Source organism: Manis javanica, chromosome 12, assembly GCF_040802235.1.
Source record: "Manis javanica isolate MJ-LG chromosome 12, MJ_LKY, whole genome shotgun sequence".
In the NCBI taxonomy this organism is placed as follows: Eukaryota; Metazoa; Chordata; class Mammalia; order Pholidota; family Manidae; genus Manis; species Manis javanica.
The window spans coordinates 90,035,551-90,052,050 of NC_133167.1; the positions used below are offsets into that span (position 1 = coordinate 90,035,551).

The window sequence follows — 16,500 nt, forward strand, 5'->3', positions numbered from 1 at the left end:
GAACAGTTTATCTCTTCGTAGGATGACATAGATCAGTGCAGTGATACTATATCTCTGAGGTGTCAATCCAAATCAGCTATATCTGACCCAGAACTATCCTTTACCTAATGCTTATCTTTATTCAGATAAATTTTATTATTCCAAGTGTGGTCCATTGACCAACAGTACCAGTATCTCCTGGAATATTGTTAGCAGAAATGCAGACTCTCAGGCCCTGGGCCAGAAGTACTGAATGAGAATCTGCATTTTAACAAGATGGCCAAGAGATCTGCACGTACATTAAAGTTTAAGATGCCAAGGACCCTCTATTCTAGCATTGTCGTATTTTGCTGCTTGGATGTGAGTACAGCCCATATACCTTCGTTGGGTCTTGGTTTTCTCCGTGATAAAATGAAGGGTTTTAACTAAGTGATTATCAAAGTTTTCTTTTACCGTAAAGGTCGGGGAAGTGATGCTCATCCTAACACATGGAATCACTGTGCAAAAGCCCTGACATAATTTCTTCTGAATTCATTACCAATCAGGGAAGACTCAGGGACTTTTAAAAAACATTTCTGATAGAATGGATTTTTAAGACAATCATGGAAGTAAAACAAATTGCAAATAACTTTCCCTAAGCAACTCAAGTGTTCAGTGACAACCATCATTATGCAGCTTTTGTGGACATCTAGAGTTGTTGCCCAATCAAATGGAAGGAAGCAGAAACAGTTTCTGCACAAGCAACCTGCAGACAGTATTGACTGCACAGAGAAAGCATATGCAAATACAGACTCATTTCATCTACAAGTTCTGATTAAATTCCATGGACTTACTTCTGAAAGAATAGGGAGATTGGCTATGACACATTTCTACATTAGCACTGCACGTTAATCATCCAATCTATCACTCTCCACAAAGGTAAGAGTATGGCAAATTTAATCTGACTTTGAACAATGTGCTTTAACATGAGATTGAGGAATTCCAAGAATTTTATTTCTTAAATGAATCTCCTTGAATAATAAAGCCTGCCTTGTAGCTTAAAAATTTATATATACCATTTGTTTCACATACCAGATTAGAAGTTGGAAATACTTACATTTGACTGTTGTTAACATGACAATCTGAATTTGGTCATCACTTCCTCCAACAAACCTCGTTCCTGATCTCTGCCTCCCCATCTCCCCACGTCCCTGCCCTGGGCGAGGATTCCCTCTTTGGCTCTCACATTGTTCCCTGCCCTGATGGCTTTCCTAGCCTGAACCTGTCTGTGCTGTGATTATCTGTTTATAAGGACAGTGACCATATTTTGATCATTTTGTATCTCTAATGTTTAGCACAGTGCCTGGCTCATAAAGGGCTCTCATAAAATGTTGTTTAAGTCAAGCCAAAGATAGGATCAGACTGCAGTGACCAAAAAAGAACCGTATCAAAGAGATGTTCCTACAGCCAACTATTTGCCAAGAACAGATCAATACCAAACTTAAGGCTTTTACTTGTACAGCTTATGACAGAATCTCCTCTGTAGCCACCTAAATAATTTTTTATAGGCGCTCCCAATATGCTCCTCACAGACTCCATTCCCTAAACAGAAACCTTTAACATTGTGTTTGGAATCTGGAAAAGACCGTAACAATAACTCCATTATCTCAAAGTTAAATCCTGTTACTGAAATACCAGTTAGCCTAGGATTCCATAAACCAATATATGTAACTAAGACTCTCACACAGCATCAGTAAAGTAAGAACTTCTTAATAATAACCTTAATACATGATGACTATCCTGATATGTAATCATTCATACATTTATGTATTTTGAGAATCAATTTAGTGGTTGATATGTTTTCTATATTCTATTTGAATAAATTAGTTCCCATTTTTTGGTGATATATTAGACACATTCAAAGGTATCTTCAAACCTCCAAGAAATTTCTGGTTATTTAGGGTTTGCTTATTTTATGAACCTATAAATGGTTTCATAAGTTTATGGTTGATTTATAAGCCATCCTCAGATATCCTTTCTCTTCTTTTATTTCTTAGTGTCATTGATTTTCATCAGGCCTTCCCTTGACCAGGCAGGACAAGGGAGAAACAAGGTCTACATCTGATATTTCCTCATGCCTAAGTCACCACTTTACAATGAATGATTTGGACAATTTCAAAATACCTTATTTTAAAAAGAAGAGACATACTGCCTTTTGGCTTCACCTCCATACCACTCTCGGCATTTCCTTCAGATTGTGCAGCACCTAAAATCATTTCTGCGATGTCTATGTTCACAAATACTGAGTAATGGAAGGGCCAACAAATATATATTGAGGAATATCAGTGAGTTTACCTGTTATGCGTCGCGGCCTTTTGCTCTCCCTCTGTGTGAACTAGAGTTGCAGTGTGAACACTAGCTCGAACGGGGCTGTCGTTTCTCTAGAGCATCATACCGCACACACTGACTTTCCTCACCCCTTCGCCTGCTCCGCATTCTGGCTAGAACTCGTCTACTTACTGGCTGAGTATCTGTGTTGTAGATTACTTTTTCCCAAATGCATTGTTATCATTAGTCTGCATTTTTCCGAGATGAACCTCACTCTGTTATCTGTCTTCAAGTGAAATTTCTTGAGGTCTGTGTATGCTTTTCTAATTTGTGTTTTAGGGTTCTTTACGGCATCATCTGCAGAAGACATTTCTTTCCTCAAGGGAAGGCCCTCTTCAACATTAAAGGAAATATTAAACATAAAGAGTTTCAATACCATTTCCTTCAGATCTAACCCTATACCGCCCCATCACTGTTCAGCTAGTATGTATCATCCCTTTTCTTCTTTATTAGGATCTGGGGACTAGTTCTCAATCCATGAGATAATAGCACCCACAGAGTGGCCACACTGGAGTCATGGGTGAATACTGAGGAAAACAAATCTCAGTTGTCCTGGCTCTCCAGTGTTGTTTTTCAATGTCTAAGACATACAATCCTAGTAATGAGGGTGGCAGTGTTTATGAATTAACCTGTCCTCGTTTGACCCTTGGTGCCCTTCCCAAACTCTGTTTGTACAGCTTGTTCTGATATGCTCATGTGCAGACTAAAATCCTTGCCACCGTTCATTCTGCATGATGCATCTGTAAGTGTGGGGTCAAACAATTTAATCGGGTATGGGATCAATCCACATCTCATACATCTCCGTGCCACTGCGACACAATGACGTATTGACTGATCTGTGGTTTGGTCTTCCTCTCTGGCAGATGTCCTTCCTGGCTTGGAGATTCAGAACTTTACAGTTCTATCTATTTCACCAGCCTTTATTTTATGATAAAACATCTAAATATTCACTTTTTTACTTAAATCATTCAATATAAATATTTTAAATTATGCATTTATTTTAAATAGACTATCTGCTCCTCAAGGTGAAGGCTGTATGTATTTTTTTCCCATCGAATCTCTGCCTCTGACTAGTTGGGATCCCCATTATACATTCCCTTAGCTCCCTAAATATCCTTCATAGTACTCAGCATACTTATAATTAATTTAATTACTTGAAATATGTTTGCTACTTGTAATAACCTAGGACTCCATGAGAGCGGACACCAGCATGGCTTATTCACCACTTCATACTGAGCACTAGCCTGTCTCATAGAGGCATAAATACATGATTTTAGGAGGAAAAAAGGAAGCAAGCTATTACAAACATTTAGTGTACCTGATTTTAGGCCAAAATGTACCTAAATTGGTTTCTATAAGAACAAAGGGATTTCCTTCAACCTATCTTAGTGAGTGAAAGTCAAACTAAATTCATAAATACCTAGTAGGCACATAGCAGGATTCTGGATACATGAGGGACACAGACAAAATAGAAAACATAGTCATCTGCAGAGGGGATTATCTAGATATAAGCCACAGGATCTAAGTTGCATCCACCCTCTCTCACAAAGGCTTCCATACCTGTTGACTGTTTCAGCGTTCAGGAACAAAGAAATGCTACAGGCAAGTGTCGTACCCATTCAAAAGGATGCACTGGCCCAGAGCTGGGTTAGAGTCCAGTTAGAGTCCAGCCTGTTCCTATGGACTGGAGGTTCCAGCCCAATATATATATATATATCCCTTTTATTCATTCCAAATATCTTGTTCTATAGCCATGATGAGAGGCCATAGGACACAGTTATGAACTTGAACCATCATCCTCTCAATTATGTTAATGCAGCTACCAACAAGTGGTATGAATATCGTCACCAGTATGCCAGGATTTTATAACTGTAATCTTAGCTAGTGTCTTTGACTTTCTCTCCCCATCTGATCTAGTTCCCAGGTTTCTCAAGCCTGTATGGGAGTCCCTCTTCCTTAAACATCTGCTATGTTTATGGTGTCATTCCCTTGCTCTGGAAGTGACTACTCCCTATTACCTATCACAGTGCCCACTGTCCTCTGCCTGGTCTTCAGAGCTCAGAAACTCTAACGTCGAACTTAGTTTTTTGTTTGTTTCACTTCCCCAAATGGAGCTGCTGCCTCGATCTGCCTGTCACTATGTCTCACAGACACAGTGACTGCGACCTCAGCACCTGCCTGCTATATGAAAAGACTCCATAAAGGATGGGTATGTTTATAAAGTCTTCTCCAACTTACTCCAGTTTTTTCTTTTCCTTCATTAAAGTCTCATTACTGTAATAATCAGCATTGTACCACTTGGGATATAATCCCTTAATTGACTTACTATTTTAGCTACTTTATTTTCCTAAAGAGACTGTTTCCAGGGACCAAAGACCACGTCTTATATGTTCTCTGTGTTTTCAGAAATGTCTGGCATAGATATAGTTGTTCTATAAACAAATCTTAATTAATATTTCATTTATTGAGTTTCATTTATCATACTATATTTGTGAGGCTTTACCTCCTACAGTTACATATTTTTCATAACTATTTCCTACAATAATGTACCACATGATATAGGCTCTCAAATATACTACATGATTTCATGAAAATTAATTATATAAAATCATAAGTTTTTGTTTGACAGTATTGCCCACCTTCCCAAGTCTTGTTTTTTCATTTTTATACAAAAGGAAGATAATGATTAGAGAGATTCAATAATGTATCAAATGCAAAATTATACAACTAGTGGGTTGCCTCACTGAACCATATAAAAGCTGCTAGAGTTAAATAAAATGAAGAATTGGGGATTAAATATGATAACACTATCTGTTAAGACAGGTGTACATATTTTTCCAATGTCTACAGAGAGGCTGTAATACCACCATTTACTTTTTTATTATATGGAAAAACAAAGCTTGCTTCCCAAGAGCTAGAAGTACTTCAGCAGAAATGAATTCATTTAATTTTGCGGGCTCCCTGGAAAGAACTTTGGAGAACATATTAACTTAAAGTTATAAATAAAGATATTGTCCAGAGAGTTGAAGAGAAAGGGCTCAAGACTGTTCACCAAAATTGGTGGTTAAAACTCTCATCCCTCATGAGGAAGCCACATCTGTCCATGGGACTACATAATGGGTTTATAAATACAGTCTGGTATAAAATCATTTGTAGATTTAAAAAAATTACATCAACATCTTCCAAAATAGTTCTCTACTAAAACTGTTCAGAAGAACAGATACACCAGGAACAAGGGGAGAAAGCAAAGAGGAAAATCTGGACAATGTCATGCTCAAATCGATCGTCTTGTTCTTCAAATCACATCACTACTAGCACATCAGAGGGTGAAAGATGGAATGGTTCTTTTCTCATCTTTATGTAATCTGGAATTGTAACTATTTTTAACCGGGGATAAATTCTCAATTACTATAGAGAGAAGAGAAATGTAGAAGATGAGAACCATTGCTGAAATTTTCACACGGTCCCCAGGGAAAGTCCAAGTAATCAGCAAACCTCCCCTTAGAGAAGTGCTTAACATGGTAAATCCATTTGGAACACCTTGTTCTAAACGGGGATGGAACAGATTTGCTGGAAAGTCTTCTACTTCAACTCCCAAGAAGACAGCAGTGGATTAAGTGACCAGAGAGACTACTTGGAAACTTCCATGTGTGCGGTGTTTCTGAGTCATATCTTTAGGCAGGGATGTAGCTGATTCTGAATGATGTGGCTCATGCTTCAGTAATGTTTCCTCTAAGTGGATGGGTCACACGGAAACCATGACCCGGCTCCTAATGCAGGTCCATGAGGAGCCTGTGCAATACTTTCATGCTTTCTGTCTCTTTTCAAGTGAACAATACATTATCGTAAGACATGGTATATTAGGTGCCTTTGTTTCAGTTCTGAGTAGTGATTATTTTTAATGTCATCGATGTTTTTAATGCAGGGATTAAACACAAACACACTTTCATTTAACACAAAAGGCCCGAGTTATTTTGGATGTTAAATAAACTCCAATTCCTACCTCAAGGTACTAGCTTGCTTTGAATTAGCAATAAAAACATGGTCCAAAGGGGGGAAAATGTTATCAGAATCATAGATGTCAAAGATGTTCTTCCTAACAGGACCCAATTATAAGCTTTAATACTTTTCTGAAAGATTATAATTACAAAAAAAACCCCATAAATTATGAAGCCAATTTTCTGAGAATTAGAAGACAAACATAATGCCCCAGACAATTAGCTTGGGGAAATCAAAGTTTCCATTCATGGTTTGCTGCTGTAATAATTATTAGAGGTATAAACACATATTTCACTTCAAGTTTTTTTTTTCTGGATTGGGCTTAAAATATAATGAAAATCCATGTGGGTGGGAAAAAATTACAGTTGTTGGCACAATACCAAAGTGGAACAAATGAACAGTGCTCATGCAATTGCATGTTTTGTGTAGGACGTGGGAGGGCTATGGAATAGCTGAAATTAATATATGGAAAATAAATGCACTGGCTCCTTGGAGGTATGCAGAAAATATCATGTGTACTCACTCAGCTTGTAAATCTTGGCAAAGGCTAAGATGAAAAATGATCATGTTTCATTATTATAATTAAAATAGAGTGGGTCTCCAATGCTTTTTTAAAAGAGTAAAAATATGAGACACAGATACTATGAGTACAACTGTTTAAAAAGGAGAATTTCAAGAACTATAATTAAACTTTTTTTTCAAAGGGCATTATTAAAACATAATTAGACTAATGTATGCCTAAAATCAGGAAAGAATAACAAGATTTCCCCATATAATAAATAAACCTTGTACCTTGCATATTATAATTCTCAGCCTCTGGTATTTTCTATTTTCATCAGAGAAAATCTTCACGCAAACTGTAACATTTCTTCATCCTACTTCACACGTTTGGGCTGAATTTACAACAAGTTGGCAGAACCAGACAAAAACTGACCAATTTTAATTCTCAACTGGAGGTATACAGATTTGAATAGGCTGGAGGTCCAAAAGGTAAATCTCTGAGGTTCATTTTAAAACAATAAACACTGACAGTCATAGGAAATAATTCAGACCTGAAAGAGTAATTTTCTATATACTCTTCCATTTTTATCTTGCTTTAAAATGTTTGAAAACACTTTTACCTATTAATTTTATTTTGACTTATAGCTTTGGCTAGCTCTACGAGAATGATGTTTAGTAATTGAGATTGGAATTCTACTCCTGTGATTCCTAGTCTTTTTTTTAACTCTAACAGACTATACTGACTTTTGTAAGCTGTCTTTCTGCATTGATAAAATCAGCTGTACAATCACCAAAACTTGTCTTCTCTTGTAACCACTTCTACTATTTAAAGAGTAGCTTCTAAGGGCAAGAAAGCACTTCTGAGAGCCGTGTTCATGGCCTTGAGGTCCTATGAGATATGGAACACACAGCCCATGTCTAGAACTGCAGAGCAAACAGCAAAACATTTCCTACAAAATGGCACTTTTGTTTGGTGTTAGGATTTTAAAATGTGTGTCTTTTAAGTTGCCCTTTATTAGTTACTAATATACTAAATAACTAAAATTGTCTTAGAATGGACATAAATATTTATTTACCATTTATATGCTGTAAAAGGGAAAAGTCCTTGTTAATTATTTCTTGTGCCATTTTTTTTCCATTTTGCCAGTTGCTCTTTCTGTCAGCACAACTGTCTCTCTGACAAACATTACTTTTGTCAACATTTCAGTTACAAGCTCACATTCAGGTGCAGGAGACCGTTTTTACGATGGTGTAGTTTTGATTTCATTTAGGATAAGCATGGCTACTTTAGAATGATGGGACACAGCTATTGGTCAACTACAAAATAGCTGTGTATTTTTCATCATTCCAGTGAAACATTAACTTTTAGCACATTGAATTATATGAGTCCTTGGACCACATACAGCCTAAATATCAAGGATAGATGTAAAATGCATGGCACACTACACATGTGCTTTTGAATGAGACCTGCTAATTTTAATCGCAAGGTTTAAATATTTAATTACTGATAATATCATTGTTTTATTCTGCCTGTTGAGAAAGAGCAACTGTGATAACTTCTTAATGGTGCATCAACTCCTTCAGGTCGTTGGAAAGAGCACCATTCTCCATACATCCGTAACTAACTGCAGTGCGTGAAAGAACAACCTGCCTTCTACACACAGTAACTGCATATCCAAACACATGCAATTTGCTTTTTCTTCATTAGTGAGATCAACCTAAATTCCATTTTTTAAAAGTAGTTAGGAAACAATCAGCTAAACGCCAAGAGTACCAGATGTGTCAGTAAAGAATCTTCTGCCCTTCTGCTTCTTTTAGGTGTCCTATTTGTTTGCAGGTGATTACTGGGGTAAAAAGGAACATTACCCCACCACTTAATTCATACACTGAATGGAGAAGTAGGTATCCAAAATTATAGGTCTCCATGATATTTGCACATCTCTTCTAGATAACAATGAGGAAAACCATGAGGAAAGCAACCTCATAATTATGAAGACCGAAAGAACCAAAACCAGACATCCCAAAACACTGAAAAAAGCAAAAAACAATTCTGAACATAAGAGAGGAGATGACAAATGGTATGAGCTGTTCAAAAATGCTCTACAAATAAAACAGCATTATTCAACAGGATGCAATGGAATTGGAAAAACAAACAATAACACACCATGGAACAGAACCATCTGAGAGAAGCAATTATGGACAGAAGCCACACAAAGGGGTTCTTTTCTTACTTGCACAAGTATCTTGAGGGGTTTGAAAGGTCTTTCACCATGAAGCACTCGCCTCCATTCACACAGAAAGTTTTCTCCTTCTCCGCACACTTTACAAGATGGCTTGTTCCAGTTGTAGATGTTGATGTAGCTGGAGAGAAGAAAAAGAAGTGGACAGGTTTACATTTCTTTCCTTCTTCTCCACAGACATTCATCTTAAATTCTCTTAGAAGGAAGAGTTTATACAAAGTCCAGCCGACTTCACTACACTTGCAGATTTAATACACAACAGCAAAGAAGTTCAGTACTTTCTAGGTGTAATTAAATATAATAAAATTTAAAAAGGATAATTAGAGTTAATTAATGTAATTTTAATTAAGTAGAAAAAGGGACTCAACATTTTTTCTAACCAATATTTATCTTCCAAGGAAGTTGGAAAAGAGAAGATCTATTGTCATTACATAAAATATATTTTGCAGGAAGGCTCAAAGATAATGATATAAAGTTATGTCAGTGCATCTCAATCCTAAATAATATCAATTTCTTAATGTCAACTAGCTACTTATTTTGGAAATTATGTTTTATATGTATACTGACTTGATACTTTTTAGATATGATGTATAGCAAAGAAAAATACAGGGTGGCATATTTTTCCTAATGAAAAATTATATATTATTAATTGAATATATATTAACATTCAGATCAGGTGTCTATTCAAAATTACTATTCCACACAGAAGAACACTGTTGAATGTCTGTTTGCTTGCCATCATGCTAGTGAGGAAATGGAAAGACAATCTAATATTGTTGCAAATGTCAAATAATGCACTACAAAATTCTCCCATTTTGAATTATGAGCAGACACAAGTCTTGATTTTGGTGTACAGCATCCTCACGTGACAAGCATGATGTTTGCATGTCAAACAGGTTATGTGAAAGGGAAGTTGAGGATGCCTCCACCATTGGGTAGGTGAATTAAATGAAGCCAAAGCTCTGAGTCTTGAGACTCCAGGGGCTTTAGCATCAGAACTTCTCCCCATTCACATCACTGGGAACACCACAGTGCTCAGTCTCAGCCAAAGACAGTCTAATTTACATAATATTCATCGCTGATATGATCGGGGTGAAAGTGAAAAACCAGTATGTCAAGTCAATGACGATGCTGTTTACTCTTGTAGGGAAAAAAAAAATCATCTTCAGACTGAAGTTTTTTCTTGTTTACTGACTCATTCTTAGTGATTTTTAATTGTCTGTCTTCCTTAACAATTTCTATTTTATTACTTGCCTGTGAATTTCAGATGTCCTGTTTACTTTTATTTGCCCTGTCATGGACTATTTTTCCACTTCTTCTGCCTTTCTTCTTCATTTCCTTTACAAGTGCACATTTTGTTTTGACTTTTAACCCAGTTTCTCCTCCAGCTTTGCTTGATTTTTACTCTACCAGGTCGAAACAGCCAACAACTGATCATTTAGTTTCTGAACTACAAGACCTTTCTTGCCTCTTTTTCTCTTGTCTAAAGCATGTTTCTGGACCTTTTCACTGCTCTCAGTGTGGCTTTTAGGAGTATCACCAAAGGACAGTCAAATGACTTGCCCTTTGGAGACATAAGTGGTTCAAATCCCATCTCCTGCTAGCTTTGTGTTCCTGGAGCAAGTCACTTCCCCACCCAGATGATCAATTTTCTCATTTAGAAAACAGGGGTAATGGCACCCCTACCGGACTTTTGTGGAGATCATAAATAATCTAGGTAAAGGATTTGGCAGAAAACTGGCACTCATGAATGAATGAATGAATAACAGCAGGTACTATTACTGGGCAAGTAGGGAAGGTATTTATCCATCAGACAAAAAGCTTGGATTAAATGGAAATCTGGGGATTTCAAAGACATATGCTATTCTTGAATCATTATTATGTTAATTAAGAACTAGGTCAATTTTTTTATTATTCCAACAAAAAGTCCTTTTCAAAATGCATTTCAAGGTCTCTTTCACAGGTCTACAAATTAAACACAAGGAATCAGAGAGAGTGTGAAGAGAGGTGACTTCTCCCTCTTTTAAGCTGTACAATTACATCTTTATCAGGAAGAACAGAATGTCATGTGAATCATTTGGTCTATAAAATCATGGAGTAGACAACTTGTCTATACATTGCATGACATACAGTTTTAACATAATATTTATCTTCCTGTGGAAACTTTCTTTGAGTGCTATGTATTAATATTTTCATCTGTCGCAATTGCTTTTAAAAAACATCAGGAGGAAGTCTGCCTTAAATGTTAAAGGTTTTGTGCTTCAGATTTTCAACTGCTGACAGGTTACAAGGAGATGACAAATTGGGCAGGGTAGCCATGCCACCCCAGGCGACAGTGCCAAGTGGGCCACCTGCAGTGTGCTGTCACCAGGCATTCCTGCAGAAAAAATGAGGAGTCCCCAGCAGAACCCAGCGGTTTCTGAATCCCTGGCAGGTTGCTAAGGATCACCCCTCACCCAGACTGAGCAACAAACCCCGAACGACACGCTTTTGGAACAAATGCTGAAGCTTTTGTAAGAACAACAAAACCAACACCCACCTCCGTTCCTACAAGCAGATACCCCGTTGCTACCTAACCATGAGGACGGGCAGATACAAGCAAGAGACAGACACATCACACTCATTCCTTGGACTTTATGATCTTGTGCTTAAGTGTATGTTAAAACTAAAAACAGTCCCTTTTTTCAGTCTTTTAAAAACATTTCCGTCTGAAATGAATATTCCTTTCATGCCATCCTGTAGCACCGAGTTACGATACATTCATCTGAAAAATTCTTAGATTACCTGAATCTAACAATGGGATTATCTGATAGTAAAATAATTCTTGGAGAAAATGAAGTAGCGACTATCTCCCACAGTCACAGACTATCGTGTGTTAAGCACTTTCATCATTTAGCAACAGAGAACAAAAATGATCATGGAATAGTAAAGCAGCAATTAACTCCCAGACAAGGCACAGTGTGATCCGACCCGGGGCAGATGTTCTGAGCAGCTAAACACAGGCATGAGCGGTAATTGTCAGAAGAACAGTCCATATACCCTTCAGACGTCTGCCAGGTGTCCTTTCATTCTCCTGAGTTCAACACAGTGCACAGTCAGTCCTAAGCAGATCTATAAAATCTGCAGGTACTTCCTTTCTCCTTGGCTTATACATGCCTGTATTGCTAAGTCAGTTTCCTTTTGGTAATTCTGCCAGAAATTAATGAAACAGACAAAGCACTTTCTTAAATGAAACTATGGAAATGACATTCTTTCTGGGGGAGTGGCAGGAGTTAATGAGAGGTGAAGTTAAAGATTTTGCAGATATTCTGTGTTTCAATATATAAAACGTGACCCTGATAATTGTTCCTGGAAGTAAGGGAAGTGGACCTCACTCATTTGGCACTTCATAAACCTGGCCTCCCTCCACCTTGTGACTAGTTCGTTATATTTGGAAGTGTGTCATCTTCTAGTCAGTGATAAATGAACAGTAATTAGGAACATTGCAAAATAAGACTCCATTACTTTCATGGGTGCCATTTATGTGAATACTTTATCCCAAACACGCTTTCCTTGTGATGTTAACAACTACAATATTATAAGGAAGAAAGTATAAATGAAGCAGTAACTTGTAACCAGAGAATGTACTGTGGAGTGTTTTGCTCTTGACCTGCTCTCTCTTGGCATATAGGTCAAGACTAGTGACCATCCCTGGGGAGGCTGGACAGTACTCTGACTCAGCTGAGGATGTGGAGACCAAGATCACCGTGTAGGTACTCCTGAAGTCCTGCACCGAACAAAAGGACTCCTCCTTTCTAGCCTCCCTTCCCTCTTCCCTTCCTCCTTCTTTCCTCCCTCTCTCCCTTCCTTCCTTCTACAATTCTGTAACAGTTTAGTATTTGCAACACATAATGGTAAGAACTAGAGTTCCTGGGCTCAAGAACTGCAAAACTGTGAGCAATTCTCCCTAAAAGGAGACCTTTAGAGATAAAATGTAATGAAATGAACATGAGTTAGCTGAGAAAAATCAGGTCCAAGTCTCAATTTTGCCACCTGGCTGTGTGACTCTTGTCCTGCTCACCTGCCTCAGGAAATTCAGCTGTAAAAATGAGGTATGACAGAGTTGTTTCAAAGTGTGATTAAAATACTCTGTCAGTTGCAAACACTGCACAACAGTATATGATACTGTTACTATTACTAATGGTATAAATATGGAACAAAGAAAAGCAAAAACATTTCTGGAATTATATCTCATCTAGTCTCAAATGTTTCTTAGTAAATTATTCTTCTACAAAATGTGGAGCTGGTCTAATTTGGAGGGGCAACCACTGCATGATTGCAAAGCATTAAGTAAAGATCAATGACATACTCTATTTTAACTTTATCATAGCCACCTAGCAATAATTAATAACCACTATATTTGCTATAAATTAAATTAAAGAACAGTTCAAGTTAAAAGAGAAAAAAACTAACATCCTAAATATGTGACTATTTTCAATGTTCAAGATTCCAACAACTTTTTAATATTTCTGACTGAACTACCAAGGTACATGAATTAAATGTACTTACAATCTTTTGTGTTATTGTAACAGCTTAAAAATTATAACATATTTAAAAATAGTATGACCATTCATAGTATCTGAGACACAATAAAAACTGTAACATTAACATTTTAGAAATCACATACTGTTGAATGCTTTTATAAATTCACAGAATAAAAAGTTAAGGAGTAATGAAATGTTCTGTGTTTGATACTAAATGTTTTCCCACGGAATCACACAATATTTCCTGTGGAATTCTAGGCCTTTTCTGCTCAAGGCAGGCTAAAAAGAAAATAATGCTGGAAAGGATGGCTTGCTTTCTTGCTTGTTTTAAGTGGTGTTTTCCTTATCGGTGAAGCAGACAGCCCCGACAGACCAGGGCCATTACACAAATGCAAATTGCTGATAAGAAGCCACTCTATTCTTCTTTGACAATTAGCAGGAATTAGCATGAGTGTACAGTGTTTACCCCAAGGAGCAATCATTAGATCCTGTCTTCCCTGAGTGAATGTATCCTTACCACTAGATTTTAGGAAAAAATTTAAAGATATACCTGCAGAAATTTAAACTAAATAACTCTATGAAATTTTCTCAATGAAATACATATGTTTTAACAGTTTATCTATTCCAATATGAAACTGTCAATTGCTACAACATTACAGATTTTTTAAACCTTCCCTGTGATCTTCAATGGCTAGGTACTTAGAAATATGCATGCTTTCTTCTTCTTAGATTTCCCAGTTAAAAAAAAATCTGAAATTATTTTTCTCGCTTGAAATATAGCTCCTCTGCAATTATGTACTAGAAGCCTTTGAACTCTTACTTGGAAAGAAATGCTTATGTGGCTCCTGAAAATGAAGCTCTGGAGCAAAAGATGAGCAGAAATAGCTGCGCTACCCAACGCAGCTTCTATAGATGACAAGGGAATGACGGGAGAGTCATTAGTTTTCTAAAGTAAAAAGTCTAGAGCCTGACTCAGACTGATGGAAGCATTGTCATTCTGGCTTGGCATTTTTTTCTGAGTCATCATTCAATCCTTTGCTGAATAGCAAATAGGTATTTGAAAAGGAAAAAATAAAAGTGACAGGAGGAGATAAAAAGAAACTGGTACTAACTTGGAGGTTCCCAGAGCCAATATTGTGATTTAAAGTAGGCTACCATCTTCTAGGACTCTCCTCTACCCAACTTTGCTAAGGAAACAAGAAGGGGAAGCCAGAGAAACATCATGAAACCATAAGGAACCGGAACTTTCTGAAAGACAATTGGGGCATCTCAGTTGATGGACTGAGGACTTAGCTAAAAACGTGGCAGTACTTAAGAGGTTCACAGAGGAGGTGAGTTTGTCCAAAAAACAAGGTGACACCAAGGGCGAAGGGAGGTTAATTGATTTAAGTGACAAACTTGGGCTCTGGCATCATTTAAACACACAGAATGGTGGACTGGGAAAAAATTCTTAACATAGTTTATAGTTCATCCCATATTCAAAAAGAAGATACAAATCAACTCAAAAGAACAGTTCTGTGGTCTTTAATAAAATATCTCTAGCAAAGAATTCACAGAAGTACATGGGAAGGCTATACAAGGTCACCCAGGTGAATTAGGAAATGCTTGCTTTCTGTTTTTTTAAATGTATATTGGGGCTTTAGCAGGTTAACAAGATTGCTTTTAGATTCCTCTCTGTCTTACAAGCTCCCTGGGCAGACGCTAGTATTATTTCTTCCTTCTTCAACAGAATGAAAAGACCTTTGGGTGTTTCTCCTCATAAAACAAAATTATAATTTCTGTTGTAATACTGGTCTCATTTGTAGCTAAACAGAAAGCAGATTTCAAGTTCCCAGCAGTTGCTGAGCAAATGATTTGGTGTCTTTAGATAGTGTTATCCTTAGAAAAATAAAATTGTCAGGAAAGGTTATTTTTCAAACATTCAAGTTGCTATTTTTTTTTCAGATGGCACAATTCACTCATGACACAGTATAATCTTTATAGTCTACTAATTTTTAAAGCAACAGCTCAATGACAGAAATACTTTCTAAGATGTCATAGATTTTCTAAAGAGGTAGATTCTCTTCCTGCAATGGATCAGTGGCTGGATGGAGGTACAAGAAAGCCTTATTTTCTTCCTTACAAAACCAATAATACTTTCTTAGCTAAGAAGGCAACTCCAGAAATACAGTTCTGCCTTTTATTTCCTGCTAGTCACAGTTTTGTGTGAGTATAAAACTTTCATAGCCAGGAGTTGACAAAATTTCAAGTTCTTCAAATTTTTGTTTCTTGATTGTTTTCCCCTCAATACCTATTCTGGCAGAGTAAAATCCATCTAGTAGGTAAAGCAAATATTAGCAGTCCATTTGACTGGCTAAGTTTGATATATTTATAGATCTCATAGGGCAAAATGTAGAAGGCATGTATTCTTTACTGTACTCTGCATTTTTCTAGCAGTATCAATTTGGTTGTGAGAAGGTCATGTCAATGTGGAAAATGTTAACCTGTCACTTTCCAAGTTAGTCAAAAGTTTGAGCACCAAACAAAACAAATCAAAACAGGACTGATCAAGGATTCAGTTACTCAGCTGAGCTGCTGAAATTACCATGTGACATTTAACAACATAGGTTAATTTATTCATCAACTAAAATACATTTAGAAATGAAAGTAGATGAAAGGTCAGGAGACAGAAACTATGAGGCAAATTCATTATCTTATTCAACAAATTTTTTAAAGATCATGGCATGTCAAAAAATAAAAGCCATATGGTCATTTTAGACATAGAACCAACATCTGATGCAGTTAAAAATCAATTTCTATGAAACTATCTATCAGTATTCTTATTTCCAAAGTCAAACCTGAATTTAACCAAGCATCCAGATAGAGCTATTAATTTATAGGAAGTACATAGG

General features: G+C 36.8%; 1 protein-coding gene across 13 annotated transcripts in view; it reads right to left on the reverse strand.

Annotated features, from left to right (window-relative positions):
• Positions 1-16,500, reverse strand: part of NRG1 (neuregulin 1) — a 988,266-nt gene that overhangs the window by 27,034 nt on the left and 944,732 nt on the right. For 12 of the 13 annotated variants that reach the window (XM_073219027.1, XM_017641514.3, XM_017641512.3 and 9 more), the window contains one exon: positions 9,078-9,207. In XM_073219027.1, coding sequence (XP_073075128.1) covers positions 9,078-9,207 — 130 coding nt within the window. Of the gene's footprint in view, positions 1-9,077; positions 9,208-16,500 lie in introns of those variants that run through there. The other variant, XM_036991767.2, reaches the window with a different exon arrangement.